The sequence below is a fragment of the Clinocottus analis genome, unplaced genomic scaffold (genome assembly GCF_023055335.1).
Source record: "Clinocottus analis isolate CAN_PGR_092001 unplaced genomic scaffold, fCliAna1.0.p SCAF_3, whole genome shotgun sequence".
Classification (NCBI taxonomy): domain Eukaryota; kingdom Metazoa; phylum Chordata; class Actinopteri; order Perciformes; family Cottidae; genus Clinocottus; species Clinocottus analis.
In genome coordinates this window covers 3655582-3672717 of record NW_027176042.1, presented here as the reverse complement: position 1 = coordinate 3672717, position 17136 = coordinate 3655582, and the positions used below count along the sequence as shown (strand labels likewise).

Here is a 17136-nt window from a genome sequence, read left to right as displayed (position 1 = left end):
ATGATATTGACAAACTCACTGTCATATTTCAAATATATATATATATATCAAAAGGTATTTACATACATTGTGGATTTATTATTGTAAATGAAACCTATGGACCCGCCCCCTCATTGTATTTTCAATATATTCCAGGAGTTGATGTTGAGAAAGAGAAAAGATTTCGGCATTATACGTTTCTGCAAATCATGGGATACGTTGAATGTGTTTCTGAATCAAAAATAAGTTTCACAACAACAATTCAAATCAGCCTTGTATTGTGCTTGTAGAAGCACACAATGCCACCTGGTTAAGGTTGTGAAACAGAGGTTAGGCTAAGGAAACAAGTGCTTGATTAAGGCTAGAAAACAATATCATAGTTTGTGTTAAACTAATAACGTAACATATATAATGTAAGTAGCGTACAAAAATAACCAATGGCTTTACCAGACTTTCATATGTTACATTACAAGCGTCAAGTCAAGGTTTTACTTTTGGTTTCACACGGGACACAAACATCAGTCACCTTGGTGAAAGTCCTGTGTTGATCATCCACCAGCCCTCCCACGCACCCTAAACAGACTTGCTCGCTTGTCATGCTCTATATTCTATACCACGTCGCTTGCAATATTATCATATATCATTTGCTCTGTCCAAATGCACAAAACAAAAACGCCATCAACATTCAACGTATCATTGCTTTGCAGAAACATACAAAGCCAACATTTTGTCCTGGCGACCGGGCTGAGAGTAGCCCTTTACGTTGTTGTCCTGAACCTCTCTATCTCATTCAACCCCAGATATTAGCTTCCTACATTTCCCACAATTCTTTGACAACAGCCAGAGAAGAGGACGGAATTCCCCCTAGAGTAAAGTGAGTAGAGTTCTTCTCCAAGTAGAAGGAGTGAATGGTATGGGAGGCGAGTCTGAAGCGCTGCAGTGACAGCAGCAGTAGAGGCTGCTCTGCTTGAAAACTTGAGGCTCAAGGCCTTTCAGATCTGGCAGTTGCTGAGGATTTTGCCTTTATTTCGAAGTTCTCTCAAAAGTCTTTTAAGCTCATCATCAAGTCCTTCAAGCCTTGTTGACTGCTGAGTGATCTCGTCCTGCATATCCCGTATGGAATCCGCTTTACCTGGGAAAAGATCAGAGAACATGGAGTGAGCTGGGATCTAATAAAAGACGCTGATTGCTGATGACCTTTTTCTCTCACATCTATCTCTCACACTAGACATATATTCTGTGAAAAACAAGCAATCAGCTGGAATCAAACCTCCAAACTCTGCAGCACTGATAAAATACATATAATTAGAATTCTGGTAATGTTTTGCATGTTTCTCCCCTTAAGTGTCTTCAGAAAGATACTTCAGTGTTCTGTTTAGCTGTAAAATAAGAAAGTCTGTTACTTGGCTGCCATGTTTAAAACAGCCAAACCAAACACCACTCAGAAAAGACGTAATTTTTGGTAATGTTTCTGCAAGTTAGCTACCTGCCTCAGGGTTTGTACGTTTAGTTTATTCATAGGATTGTCGCCTCAAATTGCATAACTTCTGAGGCCAATTTAAATGTTGAAAAGTCTGAAAATCCTCCTTCAGAGGAGAAGACTTATTTAAGAAACATTCTCGTTAGACAGTGAGTGACATTCCTTATGTGTGGTTTTGCTCTATTTACCTTCCAGAGCCTTCACCATGTCGTCGGTGGTGTTGGTCAGAGCTCCAGCATCGTTCCGCAGCTTCTCCACCCGATCCCCCAATGGCCCTGTGTCTCCACCTGACCCACTGGCTGGAACCTCTTTTTTAAGATTATCCAGCTTCTCCTCCAAAGACAACAGGTCCTACACACACACACACACACACACACACACACACACACACACACACACACACACACACACACACACACACACACACACACACACACACACATACATACATACATTTCAAATCTCTGCCACTATTAAGCAACTTGAATAGAGTTTCCAAGTGTAAATACAAAAATCCCTTTCCAGGACACTTTCAGTTACTGACCCTAAATGCTATGATATTTGCAATTAAAATGCTCTGCAATAAGAAGATGACCTTCCTTTTTGAATCTGTATCGTACATTCATTTAACTTAGTAGTTCTTGTAACTAACATTGCCGTAGAAGACACTGAAGAACACCAATAGCTACAATCTAAGCCCCACGTTGTGATTCGAAACAGTCGCCTTGTTAAAGTAAATGTTAATATTTCCAACTACAAGAGCAGGTATCCCACCTCATTTGCAGCAGCTGCTTCATCCTCAGCTTCATCTGCAGTATCCAGAGCATCCTGGGCCAACTTGTCTCCATCCCGCAGCAGGCCTGTGAGCTCGTCCAGCTGAGGCTTCATCGGCTCTACCAGTTTTGATACATCATCCAGAGCCTTCTCAGCGGGCCGCAGCTTGTCTTTGGCCTGCATGAGGAGAAGCATGACAGCTCAGTAATGGCAAGCAGCTTTTATTGGAAAGAACATGCAAACGTGTTGTCTATCGTCTGATGTCGCCATGCTTCCTACCTCAGTCAGGTTTTTGTTCAGGTTGTCTATTTCAGTTAAGCTGTCCTCTAGTTTGTCCTCCAGGTCAGAGAGGGAGCCCTCCACCGAGCCGAAGCCTGTCAGCAACCCGTCCACATCAGCCTTCACTCCCAGTGCCGTATCCCTGCGCATGTGCAGCCAGAGGAAAACATCTTTAACATCATTTGGACCTTTATCTTTATATCACCTTCATCATGTGTAAGGACAACTCCTGAAAAACTTTATATTAAAAAATGTTTTATACAAATTTAAAATGTTTTGTTTCTTCTAAGATATATATGAATTGTTTTACTATTCATTGTGGTATTTATTAAAAAACACTAGTTTTGCTACCCCGGCTGTTTAAAATGCAAATGTTCAAAGCTGATTATCTGAGACAAACAGCATTCAGCATCAGTGGCAGCAGTCCTGGAGTGTGAAGGCCCACCTGGCGTCCTGGGCATCCTGCAGCAGTTTCTTGGCTTTGTCCAGCTGCGGCTGCGCCTCCTTCAACACGGACGTGCTGTCTGGTAGACTGGCTGCCAGATTCTTCAGATCCTCCAGCTTTCCCTTCAGAGAAGCCAGCTTGAGCGGCAGTTTGGCTTTCAGGATCCAGTCGCTCACCTCCTTGATGTGGGTCAGGTTGGAGGACGGGTCTGCGGACAGAAACAGGAAAAGTTGGATGCCAAATGACAAAGGAATGATCATGACGTCACCTTCTGAGGTATTTATTTAAAATCAGCCATTTCCATTGAAACCAAATCAGCCTTCCTTTCATCTATCAGGCCCCTCAGTGGAGCGCTCAGACCTCCACTCATCCATTTACCCTCTGCACTAAAACTAGCTTTACCTGACAGGAAATCTTTGAGGTCCTTCACAACGTCCCGCGTCTCTTTCAAGTCGTCTTCCAGCTCGTCTCTGGCCTTCTTCATCTTATTGGACAGCTTCTCTGCAGTCTGTCTCACCTGGTTGGTTGTATCCTGTGTTTCCTGCAGCTGTAAGGAATTGTTCAATCAAAGCTTTAGAATCTCAATTTGGTTTTTCAGAAAAGACTGAAAACTGTTGACTGTTCGTCAAAAGAGACTAGTGTGTGTGTGTGTGCGTGCGTGTGTGTGTGTGCGTACCATCTCCGCAACATCTGTCATCTTCCCTGTGAGCTTGTCCAGTTTGTCTTTCACGTCCTTCACATCAGCGTCCGCCCTCTTGTTCAGAGGCAGGGCGCCCACACACGCCTCACCCTTCTTACAAGGTGGGGTTCCGTCCGGTGGACACAGGTCTCCGCCCGCACACTGCAGAGGGGTGCAGGGCTCTGTGCGCACACTGCCACAGACCTGGAGAAAAAGTCACAGATGGATATTTAAAGAGGACATAAGTGAGCTAGGGTCCCGTGTAACTAAATAATAATTAAATATCATGTAATGTCACAGTGTCATGTTGAAGAGCTGAGGCCTTGCACTTACCTGTTTGGCAACAGGAGTAAGGTCAGGTTTGGCGGCCATGCTCTGGTTCAGTTTGTCCAGGTCTCTGATGTTGCCTGGCTGGACTTTGTTTTGAAGGTCCATGGTATCTTTTCTGGTATCAGCTGACTCCTTCAGCGGCTTCTTGCTGGCATCCACTTTCTTAGCCGCATCTGTGGACTCATCATAGGCGTTCTTGATGGCAGTTAATGATCCTGAATGAGACAGAAAAACTCAACATGAGTATATTTTATAATAACACCATTTCAGAATATCTCTTTGAGACACATAATAATGTCCACTGTATGATAAGCACATTCAGACTGGGGCAAAGAAATGCACTTCATACAGAAATCTCCAAATATCAAGGGTGTTCCTCAAGTTCTTAATGTTTTATTGTGGTATTTTGGAAGGTTTTTAAACATTTCTTCTGAATTCTTGAGTGGTCAAAAATTGCACCAAGTCTGTAATACAAACCCCCAAATTGCTGCAACAACTTATGAAACACAATTGAGCATAGGTATGTCATCATACTTCTCTCATAATGTTCTCAGCCCTTTTACACTCAAAACTATTGTCATGACTTGTCTCTGTTTTTGAATTAAATGCAATGCACCAAAGTAACAGCTACAATCAATAATCCATCACTGAAAGTGAGTGTGTAGCAGCTTTTGGTGTGTGTTTTCTCTCTGACCTGAATTGTCTGGATTGACAGAGTTGTCCTTTGCATCTTTCTTGGTTTTGTACTCCAGAGTGAGGCGGTCCAGCAGAGTCTGCAGTTTGTCCAGCTCTGAGTCCAGACCAGGAGATCTCTCCAGAGGTGAAAGGTCATCGTTAATCTTGTCCATTTGGTCCCTGTGTTCAATTAGGTATCAGTGAGATTTTAAAAAAAACTCTTAAGTTAACTAGTTTCTATCCAAGAATCAGAATAGGGAGTAGACATAACATTTATGAATGTCAGAACACATTTTCACAACAATGATGACTAATATTTTTAATCTCAGCCCCTCACCTGAGCTTGTTCAGTTGGGACAGAGCATCATCCATCTGTGTTGTAGAACCGGGTGGAAGGGAGTTCTGGATCAGGGTCAAGCTGGCCTCCAGGACACGGATACGAGGTCCAAAGTTTCCAAGATCACCATCACCCACAGGACCAGAAGGTAATCTGAGGGAGAATCTCTCCAGAGCGGAGCTGAGGTTCTGTCTTTGAGCATCCATGGTGAAGAAGCAGGTGGGACATGTCTCGCAGCCAGGGAAGGAGTCACAGTGTCCTCGACTGCATGAGTCACAGCGAGTTCCGGTGACGCCGGGTCGACACAAACAGGCCCCCGTCTTCCTGTCGCAAACTTCTGGAAGTGTTCCTTCAGCGTCACAGCGGCACACTGTGGAGGAAGAGACGAGAAGATCAGGAGAAAAGAAACATGTGATGGAAGCTCAGGTGCACACACATGAACAAATAAGTTCACTGCTGCACTCCAGTACCTCAATCATAAATGAATGAATTAGTATAGGTTAAGGCAAGTAAGGTAAGTCATGGAATTATATAATATATATATACAGTATGTACTTGTTTTGACATGAATCATACACATATGATGGTGTTGGGTAAGTAATCAAGCTTCTACTAAATCACTCAGTTATGGTTACAGACTATGTCCACCTCCCTACACTTGTATTTTGAGTCTAATCAATTCACACAAAAAGGGGACAACACGCACAACCAACAATGAATTTGACTGAAAACGTTGACCCCACATTACCCAACAGGTATTTTAAGCTGTAATCTTTTCAGGTACATTTTATGTTTGCCTTTTCATTTTCATATCACTACACTGAAGAGTACTAGTAAAGAGGTCCATATTAAAGTTGAATGAAGCCACCATGCAACAATCTTGGGTCATATCATAATGGAGGTATTTAGGATTAACCAATCTGGTACAAACAGGTTTAATGAGATGTCAATAGTTTGTGCTAAACATGGCATTTGTGTGTGAACCAAACGTTTTTACAAACTGGGTTTAATTGTTCTTACCAAAATGTGAATTTATAAACTGTAAAAACAATTAAACAAGGTCAGGTTTGTTTTGCCATGTTTGAGACAGCAAACTAAACTGCAACCTCCAATGGAGGTAAAGGTATAACATCGCACCACAACAAATAGAGTCATCAGAGAGAGCTCACTCACATTTGCAGCCAATGAGAGGGTCTCCGTATGCGTTCTCTGGGCACTCGGTACATGTCAGGCCTCCAAAGCCCGGTCTGCACTGACACTGACCTGTCACCTGGAAACAAGAAAGCAACAGTTTACTTTCATTTAAGTACATTTTCACCTATTTCTAGTTCAATCTAAGTAATTTGACTCAGATATTCCAGCTCTCGTTCTTTGTAGAGATTATACCTGGTTACAGGTATCACTGTATGACCTGGTGGGGTCACAGCTGCAGGGTTGGCAGCGCCCTGACAGGGCTGGTTTCCAGTAGCCATTTGAACACACTTCACAGGTCCGGCCATGGAAGTGGGAGCGACAAGGACACTGGCCGGTCAACGGGTCACAAACATCTGACAGGGACCCGTCTGGAGAACAGGAGCACTCTGGACAGCAGGGGCAACGTCAGAGTTAGGAAGATAAACCGGACACACACACACACATCAGATTCCACACAAGTATGCATAATGTACTAGAGGCAGTACCAGTGGTAGAGTAGAGAATGTACAGTACGGAACTACAGAAACTAAACTTAATCTAATTTAACCTGGATTTTTGTAATTAAAGGGCCAGTGTGAATGATCTGGCGGCATCTACTGGTGAAGTTAAAGATTGCAACCATCTGAAACTTCTCCCGTGTGCCAAGAGTGGAGGAGGACTATGGTGGCCAACAAAAAAAACGGGAATGGCCCTATTGTCTTTTCGAGGCTACTGTAGATATATATTTCTATATGTAGTTAGATGACTCACTGGAGCAGCCCAGAGGGTTGGAGGGGCTCAGGTCGTAGTAGCCTTCCTTGCAGCGGTCACAGCGGGGACCTTCAACATTCACTTTACACAGACAGGAGCCCGTGCTGTCGTCACACCGGCCCCCATTCACCGTCCCGTCAGCACTGCACACACAACCTGGCACCAAAACAAACTCCTGTCAGTAATAGTGTCAAAATGTTCCACCGTCAGATTTTGAAAAGGACATTTCACAGATGAAGCACTTACGAATGCAGGCGTCGGGGCGGTCCATTCGGCTGTTGGGGTTGGGCTGGTAGCCCGGGACACACTGGTCACACTTTGGCCCTGTGGTGTGGTGCTGGCAGCCCTCACACAAACCTCCGCTCCTCCGCCCGCTGGCCTCGTACACCGCCTGGTTAAAACGGCAGCGCTCGGCGTGGTTGTTACACTCACAACCTGAGGACAGGGCAGTGGGGTTGGTTAACAGCACATACAGTATGGGTTCATGATTCAAATCAATTCATACATTTGACTTATAATGACTTTGTTTCACGTATTGCGAGGACACTTTACATACACATACATACATACAAACAAGCAAATATTGTTTTCATTATATATATTTCATTTCACATCAGATTGTAAACATTGTGTGTGCATTTTGGCCTGTGCATACAATGGAGGCTCCAAAACCGTCAGGGACTTTGTGTCATTGTATGCATGTGTCTTATGAAAAAGAAAGTGTTTCCAGAACATCTATGCTATGGTGACGTTATTATTTTGATAATGGGGCAAAACTTCCATGTTTTGTTGCAAATTTTGTCTGACAGATCTCTGACAGTCTGTGGTGGACCGTGACATTATAATGCTGATCATCATTGTCTGGAGAGACTGAGATGGATCTGGGGGAAGTCTTACGTTTGCAGGAATGGGTGTTGCCCTCCTCCGCAGGTCTCCAGGGCAGATCAGTGTAGAGGTCAGCACAGCGCTCACAGTTCACACCCGCTGTGTTGTGCTGGCACTCACACTGAGGGTGAACCTACACAGAGACACAGAACAGGCTCATGAAGAGATGTTTGATCAAAGATATGACATCACTGAGCTATCCCAGGAAGCGCTTTCAAGGGAAGTCGGAAGGAAATTTAGTTCAAAACAGCACATAAACGTTTTCATATGAGATGTGGCAAGAGGTGAGGTCTTCGTACGTTCTGCTCCTTCCATGCAAACATATTGAAGGTTCTCTACTAAAGGATGAATGAGGAACAATAATGTCCCGGTAGCCGTGAGGGCTGAGTTGCTTATTGCATTCATGCTGCAGGCAGCCTTTGAATAGTACATAGAAAATATCAATAGATAGACATGTACATTTGTGGACATGTTTGTCTCGTTCCATCACTGTAGCACCTGACATTGTGTAAAGTCTTCAGGCTTGCTGTCTTACTTGGACAAGACACTTTACCCCAAATTGCGCCCAAAGGCTGTGTCATCAGTGTGACAATGTGTGTGAATGGTAGTTAGTCCTGATGGGCAGGTGGCACCTTGCATGGTCGCCCCTCCCAGCAATGAATGAATAAGTGTGAATGTGTGAATCATAACTTTACCATTTAAAGAGGCTCCAATACTAAGAATAATATCTGTGTCCACTACAGGGATGGAAATAAAGTGGAGCAGGAAACAACTATAGCTGATTCAAGCAAAACTACTCCACACCCCCTGAGCACTTGAACACACACCTGTACGCTGTCGGCCAGCAGGTTGTTGTTGGTGTCGGGCAGGCATCGGTTGGCGTGTCCATGGCACATACAGCTGCCCATCACCATCATCTCCTTCAGGGCATAAAACCTACTGAAAGCTCTGCCCGGAGGGCGGGGCACTTCTCCCAGCTCGGTGAACCTCACCCTCAGCCCTGTTAATGGAGCCGCATCTGTGGGGGAGACAGCTGTCAGTCAGCGGTTTTCAACCTTCAACCGGGTGGAGTCACGTACGACGGACAGAGACTTACCTTCTATTTTTTGGCTTTTGCTAGCTGGGACATAAGCATACTGACGCAAGGGACTGAATTGGATCTGGAGAGGGAAATGTACACACTGTTATACTGTATATACTTCAATGTTTTCTCCATCGTAGAATGTTTTGTTTGTTTCACAAAACTGTCATCTTGTATTTCACCAAACCTCACTCGCATGTGTGTGTTGTTATCTCTATATACATTATGTCTGTGTCTTCAAAGTGATACAGTAGATTTGTCATGAATTCAATTTAAAACATTTAGACTTTCTTTAAATTACAAAACTATAAAAAAAATATACCCAGGTTGAAGAAAACCTACAGAGGTAAAAAATGAATATACTGTATACAAGATGTATTACTGTATTGCTTTTCTCTACAAATACGTAAAGATGAGGAAAGCTTAAAATTAAATGTATGCCCACAAAAAAAATGCCTGCATTTATCTTGTGGCTCAGGAAGAAAATATTAATGCAACTAAGCTGTTGATTGAAGTAATAATAATACAAACGTTGAACATTATTAGGAATAGTATTAGTAGCAGTAATAGTGTTTGTCCTGCAGATATTTCTCATAAACATCTGGAACAATAGTTCTGACTGAAGATGAGGTAAAGCAGATGTTTTCTGACCGGTAGTCCTTACCTTGTGATCTTGGTACGGGTCTTGTCCAGTAGGGGGCAGTGTGTAGCAGTATGTGTCATCCAGGGAGAGCGGTGTTTTTGTGGGAATGCCAGGAAAAGTTTCTTGACAGTCAGTCGCCAAGTAGAGGGCGGGCAGCCACGACTGGCCGTTGTCCAGCGTCCTCTCTATGACAAAGGCACTGGGACGAGGACCCTGCGAAGAAAACACAAATGCTCTGTTTCTACTGAAATGTGCTCCATCCACTCTAACATTAGGAGTTTTTTCAAAAGTAGATGCATCAAAACAGGAATGATAGAGGTGACCACACTGATGATGGTGATCCAGCAGTGATGGCAGACTGTGGCATACCTTGAAGCTGAGCACCACGTTGTCAAGCTGGAACAGGTCGTCGAGGTCCAACTGGAGAGTGACTGGATCCAACTCTACAGGACAAACAGGCAGAAGATTATTGTTCACATAGATTTGATGTTGGTTTGTTTCCTGCAGTTAGAGTGTATCTGTCTATAATGACAGCAATACATATTCTGTCTATACCCTCACCCATCACTGCTGGCATTATGAATCCAGATTCAAGGTTAGCAGGGTCATAACTCCTCACCACATTGGAGGATTCAAAAAATAAATATGTTTTGTCACACTGAAGGAGGGTTAGCGAGCTCGCAGTAGCATGACATGTCCATCTGTACCTGATGATGTGTGATATGCAAACCTAAAAGGTCTTTATTTATGCATTCATTTATATGAATTATTCAGCACATTCAGATATAAAAATAACTAGCTTTGTAAATCACCCCCCAATTAAATAGAGATGATGTGGAAAAAATAAACCCTTTTTAACATTGTGGTCCTTCTTAAGCAATTAGTCATCATACCAATACCATGAATGTAGATATAGTTCAATCTTTACTTCTTTACATCGCTGGTCATATTGTACATAGATCAAACAATAGGCCATATTTTACAAAATACTCAATTTCTTTGAATCTTAATATCAAAATCCAATCATCTTTTCACTCTGTAAAACTAAATATGATGTGAACTTACATAAACTAGGACCAACCAATTTCCACCAACAACATTATGACATCCATCAATCAATCTGTAACTTTTAGAAACAAGGGAGGTGTGTGTGTAACCAAAGCCCTCTGGAGCTCTAGGTCGCATTACATTCTTGGTCTAATCGAATGCAAGGATATGGTTCAAATCCCTCTTGTACACTGCTCAAATATTCAGTTTCACTGGGGAACACTTTACTTTAATTGAACCCTTTGGGAGCACCTCTACTGAACACCGAATGGTGTGGGATCAGCCCAGTTTAGAGTGAGCAAAAATGGAAAGGTCTGTGATAACTAAATTACATATCTATAAAACAAGGTTTACTTTGAAATATAGCACTTTACTCCTGCCAATAGAAAAGCATTTTTTCCTTTTCTGCCCACCTTTTTTGGACTGCCACCATCTATCTGGTCCAGAGATGGACAGGGCATCCCGGATGGTGTGAGCCAGCTGGCTGTTTGGGTTCCTGGAATCACACGGACAACACTTCATCCTCCTCTGAGGAAGAAAAAGCAAACACAATCAGTAACAATGGACTTTCCTGCAGAGTTGCATTGTAACATGTGGCATGTGCACGTGTGTAATTGTGTCACTGTATATGTCACTGCTGTTTGTCCTGAAACTGACCCAAGGACCAAAGACCAACTTCCAAATCTAGACTCTTTTCCTCTCTGCCAGTTTGATAAGCTGTGTCACTGAGCAGGTCACACAGAAAATCCATTAGCCTCAGATGACTAGCAGCTTATGCTAAAGAGTATTTTAAATACGCTGGTTAACAACCACATGGCTGAGACACTTTGCCCAGGTTTCAGATGAGGAAGGAACAATGTGCCGCACTTTTTGTTAAATTTCATTGAACACCTGTGGAACTTGACTTCTGAACACAGGGTAAACACATTTATTGTGAAATACAAACAGACTCCACCAACACAATTGGTCAACAATTGTAGATGTTTAATACACGTTTAAAGAAATAATCATCTTCATCCAAAAGCATATTTTAGGTGATTTATTGTTTCCTAACACCGGGGAAGTGTGCATGGACCAACACACACACACACACACACACACACACACACACACACACACACACACACACACGTCTTACATGTATTGGATAAAATAAAAGAGAGCAAAGCATCTTTTTCCAGCTCTCATGAGCTTTGTGATGTTCATGAAGACACTCAGTATGTTTAGGAAGGTATGTACTTCCCGACACAAGTGCTTTCATCATTGACGGCTTTCTCCAGTGTCTAGTAGCCCCTCCTCCGTTCTGGGCCCTCTGGACATGGCTGTCACTCTGGCACACAGATCATGGCGGCTCTCCATGTAGGGAAAGGTTCCCCCTGGGTTTGATTTAGTGTTTCAACATGAAAGTCTCGCTAATGTTTTCCACTCCAGCTACATGTCGACTTATATGACGACTTACTCCCTCCCCCGCATTAGGAAGCAAATTTACGATAAAAGTTGCTCAGATTTGTTTTCCACGGAGGCCAAGGCGGAGGTCAGGTCTGGCTAAAGACTCGATAACGCTGCAAACGCTCAGCCCAAGTGTCTTTAAGAGAGACACCGGCTGCTCAGTACATACAGTATGTATGTGACAATTTAAGTGAAGCTAAACTTTATACAATTTAAATGATTACACAAGACTGAGGCCTACTATTGATGGCTTTAAAGTGATCAAATGGAAGGCTTCCATAATGTAAATATTAAAATATTAAACCGTGATCTGATAACCAGGATTCCAGCTGGTAGCTTCTCCTACTGGTTCAGTTATAAACAGCAATACATAACAACATAAAAATAACATTTAACAAGTGGTGACTATGACTAATGTTATTAGAAATAACGCAATCATTTATGAATCAATTAAACTTCATATTGTGTGTTTTTGTTTAAACTAAAATGGATTATTTCTTACTCAGTACATGTAAATATTAAAGCCATTTTCTTCCTCTTTTGGGTAAAACCAGCTAGCATTTTCCCATTCGTGCTAAGCTAGGCTAAACTAACCAGATACAAACGAAAGCATTTTACTTAAGCGATAGTATGTTGTAGTTTTGTTTTTACATAAAATATGATGAATATATTGAATATTGAAGCCATATATTCCCTGTATTGACACCATTTAGTGATCCTCACCAGCTCCCTTAACTTCAATGCATTCAATGTAAAGTGTGTACATGTTGTAGCATTGCAAACCAGTGAACCATATCTAATCTCAGGGATTAGGACTTCACCCTCTCAGACACTCAGGTGTGCCTGATTCCTGTTTACCACCTCTTCACTTCAGTTACCCGCTTAAACATGTCAGGAAAGTTCTTCTTCTTTGTAGGTTCAAACTAAGTCAACGTGTGTTTTTATTTTTTTTCATGAGGTCTGTGGATTTTGGCACCGCAGTGTGTCATCTCCAACACACATGCAAACACACACTCTCTGCCAGTTGACTGGTTGTTAGTTACAGTTTAAAGTCTACAGCAGACATGATGATGAGATATGTTTAACTAAATCGGTGTCTGTTCATTGTTAACGGCACTACTTTATGTTAACTAGTGTATGGTCATATTATCATTATCTGACATTAATAGCATAACAAATATACAGTTTCTTTTATAGTTTATAGTGTTTCAAAAACACCTGAAAACTGTGTTCACGTGCATACATTAGCATACATTCAGGGATGACTTTCCCGTTTCCTCTAGAAATATGAGATAGAGCAATTCTGCAAAAATGATTTGGCCCCTGATGAAATCTGTAAGTAATAACTTTTCTTGGATACGTTCCATAAATGTACTGCTGATGAAACAAACCCACCAAAAATAACTGCAGGAATGATTTTCCTTTCCCGTTCCCTCGACTTGAAGTCAGTGTGTTTTTACATGCCTGAAATCAGTTTGTTGCTGAAGAGATTTGAACGTTTTGTTCGACAAAATAAAATACATCAGAAATCATCCCTTTGGTGAATTTAAAAGCTTTCAGGCAGTCGCTAACAAGTGGCTAAATGAGATGACTAAAAGTAGCGTTTTCTGCATAAATCAAAATCCAATGAAGAAAACAATCATCTTTTCGTTGAGGGAACCAGCGAGATGCTAACTTCCAGGTTGGCCTAGAAAAATACGCCGTCCCTCATGCTCATTGTTCACTTTTGCTGCTGGATGAACTGAACTCTTCTTCACGCCTCTTGAGTCAACAACAGCGCTGCCAACACAAGACCGGGTGCCAAGCAATCACAAACAGGCACTTATAAAATTATCATACCGTACATGGAAGACCTGTTGAGTCTCACGTATGATGTTCTACCCCACCAAATCATTATGCCACATTATTCCTTAGAAAACCAAATACTTGCAGCAGTGTGTTGACGCATAGACAACAAGATCTGACTAGTTTTCGAGGATGGCAGTGAGGGCTTTCATCATCATTGTTGTAGTCATGCATGCGTGTGTTTGTGTCAGATCTCAAATACAGCTGAGGGTTCTTGCCCATACCTGTCTGGACGAGGTGTGGCTCAGGTACAAAAAACAAAAAGGGAAAGCATTGATCAATGAGAGAGTCCACGCCTAACACAGCTATCCCTTCCTTGAGGCAGATTCAGATTCAACGCAAGGTTGAATCTGCCTCAGGTATGGAAGGTATGAAGGTTACGAAACACCAACACAAACATTTGTCTTTCTGCTCTGTCTTTTTAGGTTCAGGGGACCTTAGTGAAGCTCAAAAGGGAAATCACTAAACGTTGAAACACAAGTCAACTTTTTCTCAAGTACTTTACTTAGTCATCATTTCCAGGGGCTGGGACTTAACTCATCATATACTATACTGATTTATGAACTTCTTCCAATGAATTTCTGAGGAAATATTGTACTTTATCCTCCACTATTCTTAGTATAGTTGCATGAATACAAAACTAAAATACTGCACCTATAAAATGTAATCTCTTTATACACAATATCACATTTAAACATCAAACTTTAGCAATATACTTTGCTTGTCTTCCTCTGAGCAAATATAAAAAAATTGCAACATTGCAGACTTGACTCTTGCTCGCTGTATGTCTCTCCTATTACAAAATCAGTATTTTAATCCAATATTGGGCTGTTTGTGCTGAGCCAGCAGATAGGCTGGTAAGTGCTTATTCAGACGGTCGGTCAAAGAGTACAGTTGCAACACGAAGCTCTGGCACTGAAATCAGACTCTTTCACAAACGGCCAGTGGGCAGTCTGGCAAAAGGAACCACCACGGCCTCCATCCTGTCTGTCTGCTCACCCCGATCCCTGCACCGCTCGCCTCTCGACTGCCTTGTATTAAGTAATCAATATTTTAGATAAATATTCTTACCAGCTAATAATTATACTGATTCCTTGCATTTGATCACTGAGGCATTCCAGTGATTGTTACAAATGCAGTGCAAAAGCGGCGACACAAAGACTCCTTTCTTACGCAGAGAAGAAATGCTATTTAAACACAGGACTGTGCTCCTACCTGTTCGTACGGCGTGCAGTAGATCTCGGAGTCTGTGAGGCCGCAGGTTGAAGAGGCATGAAGCTTGTGAGCCCTGCCCAACAGCAGGTCATTGCTGGGTGGGTAACAAGCCCCCCGAGAGCAGTCCGTCTGGGCCTTTGATACTGCAGCTATGGCTGTCAGGAGGAAGGCAGCACAACAAGACATGAAACGTTACAATGCGGCGTTAGCATGTATGGGAGCAATATCAGTCATCAAAAACATCAATATCCCAGTTTATCAGGACAAACTGCTGAAAAGCAATTATTTCCAGGATGTTCTAGAAAAGGGTGACCTCTAATTTATCCAGCACGCAGCACTTGAACCACAGTGGAAGCAGACATTTCTTTTAATGACGTGAGATGAACACAACACTTATTCTCTGGAGAAAAAAAAATGATTCTTGTTATGTAAATATTGTTTATGTGAACCTAAAACACAACAGAAACACATTTGAAATGTGTGTGTAGGCGGGGAAAGAGAGAGAAGAATAGAGCAAAATGGCGGACGTAGTCATGTGAGTGGCAGGACCCCAAAATTGGTGGCGTGGCCGCGACTATTTAAAGCTGGAATGAGACACAGAACAGAGGCCACGCTTAACAAACCATGTGGGTTTGAATGAGCATAACGGTGTGTGTGTGTGTGTGTGTGTGTGTGTGTGTGTGTGTGTGTGTGTGTGTGTGTGTGTGTGTGCACACAGAGGAAAACACTCAAAGCAAGATAGATCCTCACCACAACACTAAAGTACAGTAACTGTAACTCTATCACACAGACACTAGGTTTGGACCTTTAACTGATGAAAGCTCAGCGTTGTGCAACAACACTATCACAGCAGCAACAAACACTACAGTTGTGTGACTCAACCTGAACAGGACTCGGCGGTCCGTTAAATAAACAATAAGACAATAACAGTGACGTTAAGGTTAAATAAACCAACAAGGCCAAACACAGTATGGACTTTCTCTGCCCAGACCCTCTTACTTCAGATTACTTCGTAGCAATCGGCGTCTTTTTTATTATCGTTCATTTTCACGTTATTATGTTATGTTAATAATCCTATTGGTATTCCTAATTTTACAATAATTACATTTTTATACCTATTAATAACTAAACCTGTTCTTGCCAGGTCCAACACGTTGTCACAAAAAATTAAACAAAACCGAGATATGACAGTGACTATTGTCTAAATTTTGCTTTTGATTCTAAAATAAAACCATATAGAAGTATCACGCTCACCCTAATCACCTCACATTTTTACCAAACCAAGTCTAAACGTAATCATTTGTTTTAAATCCTCTGCATAAACTCAACCTTCTGTTCCTTAAATGCTGCAAAAACTTGTAGCCAAAAGAAAAAGCACAGTTAATATGATTATAATACAATGCCTATTTTCTTCTCTATGCCAGAAAAGAATTGAGGGATCAATGGAATCAACTGTTTCAGTGTTTCGCCGGATGGAAAAGCTGTTGGAACCCGATCAATGTAAACGTCTGGGGTGGAACGTTGTCGGTGAAACAGAAAGGGGACACTTGAGAGAAAGTTCAAATATCAAAGAAAAAAAAAGAAGAAAGAAATCTTACCAGCTAGAAGTAAAAGTATTCTCATGTTGCGTCACTCCTATGAAAAAGTCTGGAACAAACGAGAAAAAAGTAAAGAAAATATCAGCCAACAGAAACAACCAAATGCAATCAAAGTCCTTATTTCCTGATGTGAGTCTCACCTGGCAGTCTGTATCGTATCCGCTCTGGTGTCTGCTGTATTAAATTGCGTGTTGCTGCCAAGCTGCTGCTTTATAAACACCGCCTCACCTGGATGGAACAGTGTGTGTCAGAGACACACCCTTCCCCTCCACTCCCTTCACTCCATGAATCAACACACACACACACACACACACACACACCTACCTGCACGCATACACACATACACACACAGTTAGGTAGACAGACGGAGACACAAACTCAACACAAAGACACCAAGGAGCACCAAACAAACCTAATTAAGGTGTACTAAAACATTAAGAACATAAAGCTG

At 42.1% G+C, this 17136-nt stretch overlaps 1 protein-coding gene across 1 annotated transcript; it reads right to left on the bottom strand.

Annotated features, from left to right (window-relative positions):
* Positions 1-755: 755 nt before the first annotated feature.
* LOC137796810 (laminin subunit beta-3-like) lies at positions 756-16746 on the bottom strand. The gene is made up of 22 exons (XM_068594964.1): positions 16686-16746; positions 15088-15242; positions 10992-11106; positions 9901-9974; positions 9553-9744; positions 8904-8967; positions 8635-8825; positions 7820-7940; positions 7169-7357; positions 6923-7078; positions 6365-6558; positions 6152-6248; positions 4979-5348; positions 4661-4821; positions 3970-4181; positions 3634-3840; positions 3360-3504; positions 2958-3165; positions 2513-2654; positions 2234-2410; positions 1648-1810; positions 756-1111 (listed from the first exon to the last, which is right to left on the bottom strand). The coding sequence occupies exons 1-22, from the start codon at positions 16708-16710 to the stop codon at positions 972-974; spliced, it is 3498 nt and encodes a 1165-aa protein (XP_068451065.1). The 5' UTR covers positions 16711-16746; the 3' UTR covers positions 756-971.
* Between the last annotated feature and the right edge of the window lie 390 nt (positions 16747-17136).

Bases quoted from the DNA above. Each gene is read 5' to 3' on its own strand.
- LOC137796810 (XM_068594964.1), bottom strand. From the start codon at position 16,710: ATGAGAATACTTTTACTTCTAGCTG. The intron at 15,243-16,685 runs GTAAGATTTCTT...TCCTCCTGACAG, and splicing joins AATACTTTTACTTCTAGCTG to CCATAGCTGCAGTATCAAAG. The intron at 7,358-7,819 runs GTAAGACTTCCC...CCCTGTCCTCAG, and splicing joins CAACACCCATTCCTGCAAAC to GTTGTGAGTGTAACAACCAC.